At 39.0% G+C, this 18,706-nt stretch overlaps 1 protein-coding gene across 1 annotated transcript in view; it reads right to left on the reverse strand.

Annotated features, from left to right (window-relative positions):
* Positions 1-18,706, reverse strand: part of PCCA (propionyl-CoA carboxylase subunit alpha) — a 438,123-nt gene that overhangs the window by 177,080 nt on the left and 242,337 nt on the right. The window contains exon 17 of the mRNA XM_046664150.1: positions 13,100-13,210. Coding sequence (XP_046520106.1) covers positions 13,100-13,210 — 111 coding nt within the window. The remainder of the gene's footprint in view (positions 1-13,099; positions 13,211-18,706) is intronic.

Raw genomic sequence — 18,706 nt, forward strand, 5'->3', positions numbered from 1 at the left:
AGCCTAAACTGATTCAGTCCCTTTCCTCCTTCTCTCCTAAGTTATTATTGTCATCTCTTATTTCAACTTGTGTTGTGACTTTGTGGTTAAAGTGATAAGACTGTCTTTGTTTTTGGTGTTTTCCTTCCCTTCATCCTAATGCTATCGTTGTATATTTGCTATCCTATTCTGATTCTATTTGTGTCCTTACTCTGTGTTTTGTGACCCCTTTCTCCCTTTTTTTCTTTTTTCAGGTATGAGGGCCTTCTTGAGGATTTCTTGTGGGGGGGGGGGTCTCATGGCTGTGAAGTCCCTTAGCTTTTGTTTGTCTGGGAAAGATTTTTCTCCCTCATATCTGAAGGATATTTTTGCTGGATAGAGTATTCTTGGCTGAAGATTGTTATCTTTTAAAGTTTTGAGTATGTCATTCCAATCTCTCCAAGCTTGTAAGGTTTCTACAGAGAAATCCACTGAAACTCTGAGAGGGGTTCCTTTGTAGGTTATTTTCTTCTACCTTGCTGCCCTGAGTATTCTTTCTTTTGTCATTCAGTTTTGCCAGTTTTACGACTATATGCCTTGCAGTAGTTCTTTTTACATTGACATATCTAGGAGACCTAAAAGCTTCCTCCACACGTATTTCCGTCTCATTCTCTAGATTTGGGAAGTTCTCTGCTATTATTCCTTTGAGCACACTTTCTGTTCCATTCTCCTTTTCATCACCCTCAGGGATTCGAATTATTCTTATATTGCATTTCCTCATTGAGTCAGCTATTTCTCAGAGATTTTCTTCATTCCTTTTTATTCTTAATTCTCCCTTTTCCTCTGTCTGGAGCCATTCAACCTGTCTACCTTCGATTATGCTGATTTGCTCCTCTATGGCATCCACACAGACATTCAGGGACTCTGTATTCTGTTTTATCTGATCCATTGTATTTTTCATCTCTACTATTTCTGATTGATTCTTCTTTATAGTTTCAATCTCTTTTGTGAAGTAACTTCAGAACTCGTTGACTTGTTTCTCTATATTTTCCTTTACCTCATTGAGTTTTTTGACTATAGCTATTCTGAATTCATTTTCGTTTAGTTTACTTATTTCTGAGTGCTCAGGGCATAATTCTGGGTGCTTATTTTCCCTCTGGTCTTGAGTTTTTATGAATTGTTTGATGCTAGAACGTTTTTTGCACATAGCGCTATTATTTGGTTGCAGTTACAGCCTATTGCCACTAGATGGGGGTCTAGAGCCATGTATGATGAGTCCTCCACCTTCAGCCAAGATGGCTGGCACAGCGCAGGTTCGGGGAGGGAGGGGCACCTTCTCTTGCCTGCAGACCCGGTTTCCCAATCAGCTCTCGCTGTCTGCTCTCCTGGGGTCTTGGCTTGCTGAGGTCACCCCACGCGAAAGATTTCCCCCGTTAGAGGGCTTCCATCTGGGCTGCATGGCTGTGGGAGTCCTGGGTGATCCTGCTAACGTGTGGCCCCTCCCCCACTCCTTCCCTCACGGAGCCTCCAGCGGCAGCAATCCCAATCTCTAGGGGAGGGAGCAAGGTTTTCTCTTACCCCATTCCAGCTGCTCCGAGGGGGGCTCCAGCCTCTCCACCCTCCGTCGTTTGGCTGCTATGGCTCTCCAAGGATTTCTGTATTATTAGGATATTATTTTGTTGTAATATGGTTGTTCTTTTTTATTGTATGTTGGAAGGGAGAGAGTGCCAGGCAAGCTCACTCCGCCATGATGCTTACTGAAAGTTTTCTCCTTCTTTTTGAATCTTTTTTCTTTTATCTGTTCAGCTTGGGTGATTTCCTCTTGTCTTTTGTCGAGCTTGCTCATCCGTTCTTCTGTATCATCTACTCTGCTATTGAGTCCCTCTAGGGAAATTTTCATTTCCAGTATTGTATTCTTCATTTCTGATTGGTTCTTTTTTATATTTCCCACTTCTTTGTTGATGTTCTCACTGAGTTCACCCATTCTTCTCCCAAGATCAGTGAGCATCCTTTTGACTTTGTTTGAACTGTTTGTCAGGTAGATTGTTTATTAGTTTCATTTAGTTCTTTTTCTTTGGTTTTGACCTGTTCCCTTGCTTGGAATGTATTCCTTTGCTGCCTCATTTTGCCTCCTTTTCTGTGCTTATATCTATGTACTAGGTGGGTCAGCTAAGTCTCCTGATCTTGGAGCGGTGGCCTTATGCAGGAGATGCCTTATAAGGCCCAACAGTGTGCTTCCCTCTCATCACCATTTCTAAATGTTCCAGGAGTGACCCCTGTGTGGGCTATGTGCTTCCTTCTGTTGTGGCAGGGTTGCTATTGCTACAAGTCCCCAGGAAGGCCAGGCTGTGCCCCTGGGCAGCTAATTGTAATTCTCAACTGCATGTGGCTACTGTGGACCCTTCAGTCACTTTATCAGGTTTGGGGAGCCAGAGCACCATTGGCTGCAAGGTCTAATAGCACATTCCCATTGCAGTTTTTCTGTTAAGTGAGTAGGCCCCCAGTGTGGCTGGTTGCTAGGCTCAGGGGCTTACAATTTCTGTAGGCCTCCAGACTGCAAGGCTGTTGTCAGCTTTCTCAGGACTGCAGCTGAGGGGGGCTGGCCCCAGGCATGCGAGTACCAAATCGTTGCAGGCTTTGGAAGGTGGGGCCAATCCCCTACGTGGCTCTTTGAGAAGGACAAGTCTCCTGCAGGTGACAAGCCCCACAGCCCACAGGTCCATACACATGGTGAACACAGTTCTGGCCTATGTCACATCCCAAACCCCTGAAGCAGACCCAGTCACCCCACTGCAGAGGCGCCCACACACTCCACCAATGCCCTATACACTCCACCCACTCCTTGCACAGGCCCTGCCCTGCAGATGTTGACCCACTTGCCTGCCTGCAGAGCATCCAGACACCCCACCTATGCAAGCCCACAACTAGCCCAAGGTCTTGCTGTTGAGTGAGGCCATTCCCTAGCGTAGGCTGCTTGCCCTGGCTGGGCTGGAGTAAATCACTGCTGTAGTGAGTGGGGCGGACCCTGGGCTAACAGGCCAGGAAAGAAAGTCCAATGGCATCTGACAGCATCTGTGTCAGCATGCCTATACTACGTCACAATAATGGTTGCCACCAATGTCTCAGTCCCTGGAGAGGTCTCACCTCTCACTGAGATGAACCCAGAGCCTATCAGGTAAGTTTCTTTTCAAAAGAGGACTGTGCATATTTCTTTCTGGTGATTTTAGGTCGCTTTGCAAAATGGGTGAATTTGTGCATGGGCCCCTTAAAAGTCGGCTTTTTTCACTTATGTCTGACAGCTTTTCCAGGGTCCTCCCCATTGTACTTAATAGCCAGCAAAGCCAGATATTATGAGACTCATCTCAGGTGTGCTGAGTCCAAAGGCTTCTTATACTGGTAATGCTCCCCCAGTCCTCCAGAGAAGGCTGCATACCTTAGGATTGCTCCAGGCTGGCTGTGAAGCTCTGTGGCTCACAAACGTGGCTTTTTTTCTCTCCAGAAAGAATTTCTGTCTCTTCCACCTCAGTCAAGATTGTCCTTTGTTGAAGGGGTTCTTTTTATCCAGTTTTCAGTTCTCTCTCAGGGGTAATTGTTCCAAGAATGGTTGTAAATTGATTGTGTCCATGGGAGGAGATGAGTTCAGACTCTGCCTATGCCACCATCTTAACACCAACCCCCCCACCCACAATGCTAAGTATTTGTGTATCTAAACACAGAAAAGGTATAGTAAAAATACAGGATAAAACATAAATAGTGGTATACCTATATAGAGCACTTACCATGAATGGAGCTTACAGGACTGGAAGTTTCTCTGGGTGAGTCAGTGAGTGAGTAGTGAGTGAATATAAAGGCCTAAGACATTACCGTACATTACCGTAGACTTTATAGATGCTGTACACTTAGGCTACACAAAGTTTATAAAAAAAAATATTTTTCCTTCTTGAATAAATTAACCTTAGCTTGCTATAACTTGTTTACTTTATAAACTTGTTGATTTTTTTTAACTTTTTGACTCTTCTGTAATAACACAGATTTAAACACAAACACATTGTACAGCTATACAAAATTTCTTTCTTTATATTCTTATTCTATAAGTTTTGTTCTATTTTTAAATTTTGGGGGTTTTTTCTTTACTTTTTGAAATTTTTTGTTAAGAACCAAGACACAAACACACATATCAGCCTACGCCTACACAGGGTGAGGATCATCAATATCACTGTCCTTCACCTCCACATCTTGTCCCACCGGAAGGTCTTCAGGGGCAATAACATGCATGGAACTGCCATCTCCTATGATAACAATGCCTTCTTCTAGAATACCTCCTGAAGGACCTGCCTGAGGCTCTTTTTGAGGAGTTATCATTCATTTTGGAAATATGTCCCTGGTGGTTTGCTTTGTTTGTTTCTTTTTTCCACCACAGATTTGCTTGTAAGCAAATAATACATCATGAATATTCCTATTAATGAAAATCTTATGGTGCTAGGGTCCATATTTTCAAACTCTTTGGAGCTTGCTGAAGTCTGCAAGAGCTTCTTCTAAAACCCTCACTGTGAATTTTCTTGGAGATTCTTCTTTTTCTTCTACAGTTTCCTCTTCTCTTGCCTCTTCTTCAGCTATGCATTCCTATTCCAGTTCCAACAACTCCTCATTAGTCAATTCCTCAGGAACCACATCTAGTCACTCCTCAATGTCATCCTCATCCACACCCAGGTTAGAGTTGTTTGCCATCTCAACCACAGCCTTGTTGACTTTTTGCAACCTCCTTATCCTTGGCGAATCCTTTGAAGTCATGGACAAACCTCTTGAATATCTTCTTCCAGATGCCATTCATACATTCCTTGGTGACCTCATCCCAAACCCAACAAAGGTGCTTGATGCAGTCATAGATGTTGTAATACTTCCAGAATTGCATCAGTGTCTTCCTCAGTTGCAACAATAGCCTGGACAAAGGTCCTCCTTAGACAGTAGGCCTTAAAAGCTACAATAACTCCTTGACCCATTGGTTGGATCAAAGAGGTGGTGTTTGGAGGGAGAAACACCACTTTGACATTGGGATGAAGATCGCCAATAAAACAATGGAGCATTATCAACAACAAGCAAAACCTTGAAAGGTATGTTATACTCCACACAATAATTCTCCATTTTTCTGGCACAGCAATTCAGGGGGACATCTTGAAACAGAAGCTGGGCGCTCCATGACTTCTTACTGCTCCCGCAGTACATAGGTAGTGTGTGCTTACTGATGTGCTTGAAGGCCCTGGGGTTGTCACTGTGCTGGATCACAAAGGGTTTCAATTTGTAGCCTGCAACATTGCCCCCAAGCAAGACTTAAAAAGCCTTGAAATCTGGCATTGACTTGGCCTCCTTATGGATAAAAGTCCCTTCAGACATCAATTTCCAGAATAGGGAGGTTTCATCCATATTGAATATGTGCTCCAGTAAGTAATTTTCTTCCACAATCAGCTTTTCTAGAGTTTCCAAAATTTCTTCAGCTGCCTTCACGTGACCACTCACAGACTCACGACTCAATTTCACATTATGTAATGAACAACGATTCTTGAATTGTTTAAACCACCCAGAGCCAGTAATAAATTCAACATCATAGTCAGTACCAGCTTCTTCTTACAATATCACAAACTTTTTGCTTTGGCCATAATCATCATGGTGCTGAGAGGGATATGCTTCTATGTCTGGTCTTAAAACCAAATGAGTAGAAGTTTCTCCATGTCTCATTTAAGCCCTTCTCGAATTTTTGTTAGTCTCGTTGCCTTCAATGAAGCAGAACCTTTAATAGTTTCTATCATTTTGTCCGTGTTCTTCAAGATCATAGCTATGGTGTAATGGGACACATCTGACTGGTGGGTAATAACCATCACTGATTTTCCACCTTCATAGGCCTTAATCACTTTTAATTTCATTTCCAGGTAATTATTCAATGTGGCCTCTTACTGACAACATTAGCAGTTGATTTTGTATGCTCAGGGGCCATAATGAAGAAAACAACATGACATTAAATCAAGGACAAAAGAAAATGATGTAATCAATAAACGCAATAAACATGAGATGTATGAGACCGCTGCTGGCATAACATGGCATACTGTTTTATAGTAAACTTTTTTTATAAGTAGAAAGAGTACACTCTACAATAATGATAAAAAGTATACTAAATACATAAACCAGTAACATAGTTATTATCATTACCACGTATTATATACAGTACATAACTTCATTGTTATACTTTTATATGACTGGCAGCACAGATTTGTTTACACCAGCATCACCACAAACACATGAGTACTGTGTTGTGCTACGACATAATAAAGGCTATGACATCACCATTATAATCTTATGGCACCACCTTTGTATACGCAGTCTGATCTTGACCAAAACATCACTATATGACACATGATCGTTAAAGGAACAAAGTAAGTATTTCTTTGTGTCTGGCTTCTTTTGCACATATCTTTTAGATTCATCCATGTTGTTGAATGAATCAGTAATTTGTTCCATTTTAATGTTGAGCGGTATTCCATAGCACGGATGTACCACAATTTGTTTAGCCGTTGAGGGCTTTCAAAGTAAGGGAAAAGATCTGATTTGGTTCTAAAAGTTAACTCTGGCTGCTGAGTAAAGAGTGAACTGGAATGTGCAATGGTGACAGTGAGCAGGCCAATGAGAAGGCAGTTTTGAGGCTAGGCAAGAGTACGGCAGGTCAGGCTAGGTTGCAGCGTGACAGTTTGGTGTTGAGTCAGCCATGCCTGCATTCAATTCCTGCTCTAGGTGGAAAAGCTAAGGCAAGTGCACTTCATCCATGTTTGTTCTGAGCAGGTTCTCACCTGTAAAATCCTGTAGAGTCATTACAAGGAGAGTTGAGAATGCATGCTGCCTGCTAATTCACTGAAACGTAAGTCCCATGAGGTCAGCAAGTTCTTTTGTTTACTGATAAATCCTAAGCACCTAGAACTTTGGGATACAGACAAAGTAGATTTAAATTCTTTTACATTTTTCCTATTCCTTTGTCAAGTGTGAATGTAAACTAAGAGAGCACTACAATTTGACACTTGTTTGTCACCCCTCTGCCAACGCTGATGGAGAAGACTCATGGCATGACTCCAGGAAGCTGTGGGATAGGACTGGTGAGAAGGCAGAAAGTCTGAACCTCCAGCCTCCACAGGACTGACGCAGCCTCAAGCACTCTAACAGCTGAAATCTTCAACAGGAGCACGCCACTTCTACGTGGAAGTAGACCCTTAGCCCAGGTGAAGTTCGAAGATTTTCTCAAACCTAGCTCTTGATGTTCAGAGCATTAAGGCTTGAAACCTCTACTGTGATGTCAATAAGTCAAGGAACAACTGGCTCTCTGGTGAAGACATTGCTGGAAAAAGGTGCAGTTCTTGGTTTAAAAAGCCTTTGGCTTTTTGAAATAGTTTTACCTCTAGAGCTGAGACCACTACCTTTGACCTAATGGGTTCAGTAAACATATGTGACTAAAAGGAGAAAAATTTCCTCCTAACAATTAAGCCTCACTTTCTTAAACTTTTGGGGGACAACTTCAAACAAATGCCCTAAGACCTAAACAATGTTTAGGTTCTCCACTCCTTGCTCATTAAGCCCTCAGTTACTGGAGGCCAAAACAATGCAGTAGCTTTGCCAGAAACCTCTGCAAACCTCAAGCTATTATCCATCCTCATATGCATGACCGAGTTTTTAAGAAGCCTGATCTGTTTTCTCCTAAAAGGTTTTAGTTCTATCATCTATTTTTAACACTCGTTTGGTGGTTACCCTTAAATCTAGTATTGCATTAAACAATTCTGACAGATGTCCTGATTCTAAGTCACACGTGTTCTCACCTCTTTGTGGGATGTGGCTTTGCGGACTATGGGCTTCAGGTGTAGGGTAATCTGTGCAGATCATTTTGTTGGGAGAGCCATAGGTAACCTCTCTAGGGCTGGTTAGATTGCTCAGAGAGGCATGTTCTACTCTTGTGCCTGACAGCACCTGCCTGCCTGCCAGCACTCTGGGAACCAAGTGGGGATCAGGGCTGGGGGGAGGAAGTGTCACCACATTCAGTATGTCCACATTCACTCCATCCTCTGTTCAACTGTGCCTGGTGTCCCCCAGTGCAGACTATTTTACTCTCTACAGAGAAGAACCTCAAAGCTTTTGCCAGGGTGGAGGAGAGAGTCACCCTGCTTTGAAGAGTGAGGGAGGGAATATGGAGAAAACCTATCAGAGATTTTTAGACCAACAGTTCCACCTTTGGGAATTTCCAAAGGTACTTGGAACTAATAACTACTGAGACTTCTGAAGGGTTCTGCAGTGATAATAAGCTACTTTGTTTTTACACTGTCAGCTTAGGATTCAACTTTCTTAGGTTGCTAAGTCAGTTAAGAATCATCTTTCAGCTTATCTACATATAAAATCTCTTGGATCTTCCCTCCACATCTCTCATCATTTCCTACATGATTCCAATCTCTCTACCTTTTTTTTTTTTTGTGAGAAAGATTTACCATGAGCTAACATTTGTGCCAGTCTTCCTCTATTTTGTATGTGGGATACTGCCACAGGATGGCTCATGAGCAGAGTAGGTCTGTGCCCAGGATCTGAATCCATGAACCTGGGCTGCCAAAGCAGAGCACACACAATTTTAATCACTCGGTCATGGGGCCAGCCCTCTCTTTACCTTTCTGCTACATGTTTTGAGATATGTCTTCCATTTATTTCTTTGGGTCACTATAATTTGGTTCTGAGCAGTGACCATGCTTTCATTTTGCTGAAATGTTTTATTTCTAAAACTCACAGCTTTTAGTTTATTAAAGTCTTTCTCCTCTAATTTAATATTCTTAGGTGTTGTTACTATTTTTCAGTAAGAGTAGTCATCTGCTTCCCATACCAGCAGTTCTAAAACTGAGGACCACCTGTCCTCAGGGATTCTTCTAGGTCTTCCTCCCTAGATGGGTAATCCTTTCCCTTTGTACATTAACGGCTCTGTTTGCTTTCAATAGTCAGGTCAAAGGGTTAGGCAGTAGCTTGCTGGTAAATGTTTAACAACCAACTGAGGTGTGAAGGAAGGAGAAATGCCTCAGTGTGCAGCATTTGCTAACTTCCTTATTGTAAATACTTTCTCCAAGACTGATTTCAAACTACCAATACTATATCAAAGAAGATGGATTAGGAAGAGATGCACACAGTGGCTCTCCCAAGGCAGCATGGTGGCCCCAACGCCTAAGGAATAGAGCCCTTAGAGAAGTATTTCAATAGTCTACATGCTACCGTGTTCTTGAAGTCATCCTTGATTCCCTAAATTAGAATTGGTTTCTTTGTTCTCTGCTTTCAAGACACTTTGCTTGTATCTTCACTTGGCACTTATTTTCTTCTGTCCTGTTGTGTAGTTAGTTCTTTCTATGTTTATTTCTCCCGTGTTGTAAGCTCCTTAAGGGCAGGAAAAATATATCATGCATCTTTGGTTTTCTTCTAGAGCCTATACTAATTATCTGTTAAATGACTTTAATGATTGAGTTTTTAAAGGCAACACTTCAGTCTATATATTATAGTACTATTTTTAAAGGTTTAGAAATACTTGACTAAATTCAATAAAAAAAGAGAAGTATAATTAATGGTATAATTCTTGGGTTAAATTAAACTTTTATAAAAATTCTGCAACTTCCAGAAGAGAAATATAATTCTAATAATTTCTTTTGATGGGGCTGGTGGCTGAAGTACAGCAAGGCAGCAAAGAAATAAGTCCAAAATGTTCATTACAAGCCAAGTGAAATAATAGTTCTTAAAATACCTTCTTCCTCTTATTCCAGAATCAAAATATCTTCTTCTCCATTTTCCATTTATTTTTCAGAGTGAAAAGAAAATAGCCTTTCAACATCAGAATCTAATAAGTTGATATGAAGAACAAATTCTTGTGTATTTTATTTTTAAATTTTAGACACAATCATTCAAAGTTCAATCTAAGAACTTTTAGTAACACTGCCCTAGTCTACAAATAAACTTGGGATAATAAACATATATAATAAAAAATGTTAATGCAGTTACAAAAACAAGCACTTGCCTATGAATAGTGCCTAGGATAGCTGGACAGATGGGAAGCAGATGGGTAATCCCAAAGGGGCAAAATGACCCAGTCTCAAACATATGGAGAAGATCCTGGATTAACTTCAGTTGCCACTTCCTGCTGTCTCTTTCAGGCACATATATCAAACAATCAAAGATGATACAGTTTAATATATCTAAGACCTGCTCTGGGGAAAAACGAGGAAGGAGAAATAGAGTAATCTGAGGAAGAACGAGAGAGAGTTGCCATTCAGAGAAGAAAGAACTGATATGAAAATAACATGAAGGAATAAAAAGTAGACATTAAGAATGGCAAATATAGGTGTGTACTTTCAAAGTCCTTACAGGCAATATGATAATATATAGCATACTCTGAAGACTTTTGTGATTTATGAATTTAAATCCTAGCACAATTGAACGAGTCTTGAAACAAAAGTAGAAAAGTCAAAGTTGAATTTCTGGTTTTATTACATTACTGGTCATTTAGTCTTATCAATCTTTCTGGGCTTTAGTTTCCTCACAGGTAAAATGAAGGCTGAGGTTAAAAATTGCTAAATTTTCTTCTAACAACTTATAACAATTTAAAAATTGTGTTCCTATCTTGCATAAGCCTAAGAAACAGAATTTTAATGTCTGTGCTGATAATTCCCTACCAAAAAAAGAAATGTAACATATTAAGTTTATCACAGAAAACTGCAATACTAGGTTGGTTTTTTTTCCTCTGAGGAAGACTGGCCCTGAGCTAACATCTTTTGCCAATCTTCCTCTTTTTTTGCTTGAGGAATATTGGACCTGAGCTAACATCTATGCCAATCTTCCTCTGTTCTTGCTTGAGGAATATTGGACCTGAGCTAACCTCTGTGCCAATCTTCCTCTTTTTTTGCTTGAGGAATATCGGCCCTGAGCTAACATCTGTGCCAATCTTTCTCTATTTCATATGTGGGTCACCGTCATAGCATGGCCGCCAGCGAGTGGTGTAGGTCCACACTTGGGAACCAAACCTAGGCCCCCAAAGTGGAGTGCAGCAAACGTAACCATTATGCCATGGTGTTGGCCCCATGCAATACTGGGTTTCAAGTAAATTTCTAAGTTCTCTTGAGAACTTGAAACATTTTCAATTGCTGCTGAATGTACAACACACAATACATAGTAATCAACTCCAATTAGAAATTAGTAATCATGTACATAGTAATCAATTCCAATCAGAAATTTTAAATGCCCCATTTTTTTCTCCATGGTAATAGAATATAATACCATATATCCAGACACGTAATAAATGTGTGTATGTATATATAAATACCATCCACATCAATATGTTTGTTCTGTTTTCTTTTTTTTTTTGAGGAAGATTAGCCCTGAGCTAACATCCACTGCCAATCCTCCTCTTTTTGCTGAGGAAGACTGGCCCTGAGCTAACATCCATGCCCATCTTCCTCTATTTTATATGTGGGACACCTACCACAGCATGGCTTGCCAAGCGGTGCTATGTCCAAACCCGGGATCCAAACCTGTGAACCCCGGGCGGCTGAAGCAGAACATGCGCACTTAACCGCTGCACCACTGGGCCAGCCCCAGTATGTTTATTCTAAAGCTTCCCTGAAGTTTTGACCCGTTGTCTCCTTCTGCTTACTGATTCATGTCATATCACCTTCACAAAAGCATTAGTGAGGCAGACATAAAAGCATATGGAAATCCTGAGTCCACTTCACAACTTACTACAACTTTTAATTAAAACTTCAGACAGGACAAGAAGCCAAAACGTTAGGATCAAAATAGAACTAACTGGTAATCTGGATAGACGTACAGTTAATTAAATATATCCAAGGTAATCCCTTTTCATCAATACTATAAGGTTCTTTTCATTAATTCAACAAATATTTACTTAGTGTCTGTTACGTTTTAGCTGCTAGGGATACAGTAAGAAGCAATAACATAAGTAGTTCCTGGCTTTGTGAAACCAACAGATATTAAAGAAAATGAATGAAGTATAAAACTGTAATCATGTTAGGGCTGTATTTTATATTTTTAAAATTTCAAAAGCTCAAGAAAAAGATCCTGATGATTCATTTGTCTTGCGTTTTGAGTTCCCAAAAAGAAATATTCTTCATTTACCTTGGCACTAATGATGAAACCCTGTAATACTAAAGTTTTAAAAGAAAGATCAAATCAGTAATCCACAGTTAGTCTTATGAAAACTCTACATTGTAAGAAATTGCTTTCTAATGTATTCAATAGCTTAACTACATGAAGTTGACTTGAATCTATATATAGCTTCTAAAATGACTGGGTCATTTTACATACTAAAACACTTTAAATGGACATAAAGAACACTTGAAACTTGTAAGAGAACATCTAATTTTCATATATCCCCAAGTTCATTAGAAATATATGTAGAGGCTTGTGGCTTTCACCTTAATAACATTTCTATTGTCTCCTGCAGATCCTGTCAGTTTCTTACCATCTCATTAACCATGTTTTCTATGCTCACTAAAGGGTTTTCTCTGTCTCTCACTTGATGAGCAATTTTTCTACTACGTGGAAACACTGATAACTTTGCAGTGCTAAATCTCACATTCTACTTGTTCCTTCAATAAATTCATTTTTCAGAACGAAAACCATCATCTTCTTAGACATCTTCATTTTCATTAATAGGAATAGCATCTGGTATTCTGTAATTTTCAGTGCTAATTTTCATAAAGATATAGTTTTAATCATTAAAAGAAGTGTTCCTGCATATACTCATATCAGCAGGGATACAAATTTGAACTCATTTTCAGAAACTAGAAAATGAGGTAGGTTAATGCTCTGCCTAGATATTTTTGCTTCAAAACCAGACTGACACCATTCCACATAGTTGAATTCCTCACTTAACAAAATTACAGATTATTACACATTCATGAGTCACTCATGAATACTCAAAATCATGAATGTCAATTGTCTAGGATACTCTAAGTATGTTAATAAATCATGTATAATATAGGTCAAAGGTCTTAATTTCAAACTAGAAAAAGTTATACATTATAATAAAGTATAAAAAATAACTTTAATATACTAAAATACTTCAATGCATACAAACCTTTAAAGCCATCAGGATATACATCAGAAAGAAATTTAGTGTTGATGTCTCCTTTTATAAAGCGTGAGTTGATTATCACCTCTCGAAGTAATGCAATATTATGTGTAACACCTAAAAATAAAATGATATCAGATTGAATCAGAGAACAATGAGTCAGTTAAAAATCTAATTCTTCTTATCTGGTGAAATTTATCATCAGTGTCTTATGATCTAGCAAAAACCATGCAAGATAATTCAACTCCTTGACTTCAAGTAACAACAAAAAAATATCTGAACTTGAAGTAGCAATAAAACACTAAAAGTTAACATAAGAAGCTTGTGATTGCCAAATCAACTCAATGAGGAAATAAACGTCTTTTCAACAAATGGTAGAACTACTAGATATCCATTTGAGAAAAAATGAAAATGAAACTCAACCCTAACTCATACCATACACAAAAATTAACTCAAATCGGATGACAAATCTAAATATAAAACCTAAAACTATAAGACAGACTTATAGAAGAAAATACAGGAGAAAGATCTGTTACCTTGAGGCAACAGATTCTTAGTACTACACAGAAACCAGGAACCATAAAAAAGAATATTAACAAATTGTACTTCATCAAAACTTAAAAGCCTGCTCTTCAAAGATATAGTTAAGAAAATGAAATGGCAAGCCATAGACTGAGAGAAAATATTCATAACACATAAGCAAAGAACTTATATTTGGAATATATAAAGAATGTTTACAATACAATAACAAGATGACAACTAAACCAAGTAAAACAATAGGCAAAAGATCTAAACTGACATTTCATAAAAAGATATACAAATTGCCTGTAAGCACAAGAAAAGATAGTCAACGTCATTGTCAAAGAAATACAACGAGATACTCCCAAACACCAATTTAAGTGGCTAAAGGTTAAAAGATAGACAACACCAAGTGTTGGTGAGGAGGCAGAACAAACGAAACTGTCACACCCTGTGTGGGAATATAAATTGGTACATCTACTTTGGAACTGTTTGGCAGTTTCTTAAAAAGTTAAACATATACTCACCATATGATTCAGACAATTTACTCCTAAGTATTTACCCAAGTTAAAATAAAAACATAAGCCCATACAAACACTTATACACAAAGGTTAACAGCTTTATTTGCAATTAAAAAACTGGAAATAATCTAAAACGTCTATCAACAGATGAATGAATTAACAAAATGTAGCTTGTCCATACAATGGAATTCTACTCAGCAATAAAAAGAAATGAGTCACTAAAACATGCAATGACAAAGACGCATCTCAAAATTATTACGCAGAATTAAAGAAGCAAGACCAAACATAATGCATATGGTAGGAGTCAATCAATATAAAATTTTAGAAGATGCAAATGAACCTACAGTGACAGAAAGCAGATCACGTGGTTGCACTGGGACAGGGCTGGAGAATGGGTAGATTACAAAGGCCATGAGAAAACTTTTGGACTTGACACAAATGTTCAGTGTCTTGATTGTGGCGATGGTTTCACAGATGTATACCTATGTCAAATTGAATACTTTAAATATGAGAAGTTTATTATATGTCAAGTATACCTCAATAAGTAGAGAAGCAGGAAGAAGAGGAGGAGGAAGGGACGGGGAAGGGGAGAAAAGTGGGAGGGGAAGGGAAAGAAGGAGGAAGGAAGAAGAAGATGAAAAAAGCTTGTGATCTAGTATGAAAAATTGAGCCTGGTACACAACAACTACTCCAAAGTAAGGTTCAAATAGGTAACTGCCACAAGAGGGATACAAACGGTATCAGGAGAGTTCTATGATATAGAAAGATCTAATGAAGGAATTATTTGATCTTGGCAATGTAGATTACAAAGATGTTAACTAGGAATAAAAGGTAGTATAAAGAGGCATTTCAAATCCGGGGAAAGCAGGAATTACATCAGGTTTCAAGAAGAGCAGGGCCACTGGAACATAATACAACTGAAGTTGAAGTAAACAGAGAGGTTTGTTAATTCCTTCCAATTTCTTTAGCCCACTTCTGAACAGGTCTAATCTGTACCATTACGCTGCATAACAAACCTAGAAAGCCTGATTCTGATCTTCCTATTCAAATCTTAGAGAGTCCTTACTTTTACAAGAATAATTATAAAGTAAGCTAAGAATCACTCAGGTTCAAGTACCACATCTACGTCTCACGTTGGGTAAGCTATTTAACCTCTCGAAGTTTTAGTTTCCTCACTTGTCAAATGGTGATAACAAGAGAACCTATTCGGTATGATTGTCAGGAGGTACAAATGAGACAACACTTAATGCAACGCCAGGCACTCAAGAAGGTGCATTAGAATCATTGTGGACATTATTATCCTTTTTTTATATGAGGATAAATAGGGAGAAGACAATATGTGATTAATAAACATTAGACAGAAGTTGTACTGTATCCTAAGCCTCAGCACTGACTGACCGACCGACCGACCTACCTACGTACCTACCTACTTCCAGTTTCATATTCTGTAAGAGTGCAGCTCCACAAATCTAAGTTTCCACCTATTTCTATGTAGAGGGTGTGCCCATCCTATACGGCAGGGGTCAGCAAACTATGGCCTGTAGGCCCAATCTAGCCTACTACCTATTTTTATAAATAAACTTTTATTGGAACACAGCAGTGTTTACTTATGGTTGTTTTCATGCTACAACACTAGAGTTGAGTAACTGCAACAGAGACTGTGCAACCCACAAAGTCTAAGATATTTATTCCTTAGCCCATTACCAAAAACATTTGCTGACGTTTGCTATGAGGTTTTAACAAAGTTGCTATTCAGAGCAAATTAATCTATATCTATCAATATTTATTCTACACCTACTACTCATGCAGCAATTAGATATCATTGGAAGAAAAATGAGAACTAACATTATGGTACCTGCTTTGGGGGAACTTTCAGTAATCAGTTATAGAATAAGAAAATTATAAGGAAAAGGGAGACTTAAAAAAGAAAATAGTGATTCAGAACGGCTGAATCATTCATTTAAAGTTTAGTACAATATAAATTATCATAGTCATATATATAAAAGAAAATTTCTAATATAGAAGTATATTGTGACAGACTGCTGGTTTCCCTTAAAATTTGCTTTTCATTTTGTCCAGGTTCTTAGCTGAACAAAAGACCACCAAGACACAGACTTCATTTTCTGTCTGTCTTTTAGCTAAACATGACAAACTAATCCTCACACAAGGAACTGTAAGTTAAGGTGATGTATCCGACTTCAGGCCGCAGTTACTTAAAAAAAATTGCTTGGACTTCCTTTCCTTCTCTCTTCCTATAGGCTTCCTGACATGGCAGTAACTCAGCTTTGGGAACGCAGAGAAAGCGGAGCAACAAAACGGGTGTATGGTTGTGTGTGTGTGTGTGTGTGTATCTCCTGGAATAGCCACAGGACACTAACCTTCCCCATCAGCATGGACCAGCAAGACTGTTAAATGAGAACTAAATAAATTTCTATGTTATTTATACCATCGTATTTAAGAATCTTTGTTGCAGCAGGTTACCCTGTACCCTAATGTAAACAAGCAGAAGAAGGGCGTTCTTTTCAATATGACCTATCTCTGAGCCAACCAATGTTAACAACTGAATACATTCTTCTAGGCATTTTTCTATGCATCTCTTTATACTAGACCATATGCAAAATTCTGAGCATCTCTGTTTCTGATTCAGAAGATATTATGTACCGATAATTTTATAAAAGTCAATTTTCAACCTATTCAAACTACCTCAAAACATTCTGAGAAAGTTCCAAAATTCAAATATTAATGCAATTCTTTTAGCTACACAAATATTCTAGGGAAGAAGCTATCCCAAATAGACAATGATCTAATAAATATCTTTCACAGCACATGCCCAGGAGAAATGCAGTTTCCCAACCCTGCTCTGTGGGTAATGCCTTAGCCTATACTCAATAAGTATTGTTTCAAAGGGCTTTTGTAATTAGGTATATTTATATGAGGAAAGTATTGGAAGGTGTAGGAAACTTCTGATGACAGCAATACACCTAACAAATCACTGTGAAAACGTGACAATGCCTGTATTATAAGTGATATTTGGATAGACAAAAATGAAAAGCAACTGAAGGCAATGTGCTAAGATGCTTAGAAAGACAAACTAGGTACGCAAGAATTTAAAATCAAAGACTCCCTGAAAGAAGTCAGGCTATAAAAGGGAAATAAATCCCTTTGTCGTACGTTTTACAGACAGACAAAACTAAAGCACTTTTGAAGGAGGAAAGGGTTATGGCTTGCCAGAGAGATTTATATGCATAGGAAATGACAGATGTGGTGTTCCAGGAAGAGGAAAATATTTGCGACTTACACAAATTTTCCTGGCTGGGAAAGAGAATAGAGACAGACGCAGAAGGACACAAAGAGGAGTAGTATTATGGAGGAACTTAAAGTATTTAAGAATTTTCATTGTTGTAAAAAGCAAATGGATACCACTAGGCATTTCTATGAAGCGGATTGAAAAAAGGACACCAAGGCCGAAGTGCGGGAGCAAAGGAGAAAACTACATGCCTGAAAAACCAAACATGGGCATTCAGGGTCTGAGAGCCACACACAGATTTTACTTTACCTTGAGAGATCAAGTTGAATGGGTAAAGGAGGGTAGATATGACTAGATACGTGCATTCCAGGAACCACTCAGGCTGCTACTGGGAAATGGACTGGGGAGGGGCAAGAGTGAAGACGGGAAAAACCATTAGCTGACCATTGCAGGAGACACACTGAAAAATGGCAAGAACTCAGGTCACAGCTAGGGTGTAGACAATACAGATGGAGAAAAGTAGCTAGACTTGAGGGAGATTTAGGAGGCAGATAAGGCTTGGTGATTTAGTGGACATCAAGAATCGAGGAGGGACCAGGCTGGCCCCCTGGCACAGTGGTTAAGTTTGGCGCACTCTGCTTCAGTAGCCCAGCTTTGTGGGTTCAGATCCCAGGCACAGACCTACACCATTCGTCAGCCATGCTGAGGCAGTGACCCACATATAAAGTGGAGGAAGACTGGCACAGATGTTAGCTCAGGGCTAATCCTCCTCACGCAAAAAAAAAAAAAGAGGAAGATTGGCAACAGATGTTAGCTCGTGGCTAATCTTCCTCAACAAGAAAAATAAAATAAAAAAGAATGGGGGAGACGAGTCAAGTACAACATCCAAACTTTTGGCTCTGCTACACAATAGAAGATGCCCTTTACAGAGAAGGAACAGGTTGAGAGGAAAAAATCTGATTCATTTTGGGCAAGCTAAATTTGAGATGCCTGTGAAATGAGACTGATGATGCCCAAATGATCAGACCTCAGAAGAGCAGGCAGGTCAGAATGCATATACATCAGAATACAGAAGTCATGGAGGTGGGCATCCACATGACAGAATCCAAAACAGAGTGGGAAATAGTGGGAAATGTAAAGCAAAACCAGCAATGTGCAAATTAATCATGTATAGCAACTGAAGTTCTGAAAAAAATAAGATCCTAAAGGAGGGACTGGAAAGGATGAAAGTTAGAAGATCGAGGGGCAGCTGTAATTTATTTCCAATAAAAGGTACTATGTACAAATTAACAATTCACAATGTTTCAATTTACAAGCCTTTTTTGT

The sequence above is a fragment of the Equus quagga genome, chromosome 6, assembly GCF_021613505.1.
Source record: "Equus quagga isolate Etosha38 chromosome 6, UCLA_HA_Equagga_1.0, whole genome shotgun sequence".
Classification (NCBI taxonomy): Eukaryota; Metazoa; Chordata; class Mammalia; order Perissodactyla; family Equidae; genus Equus; species Equus quagga.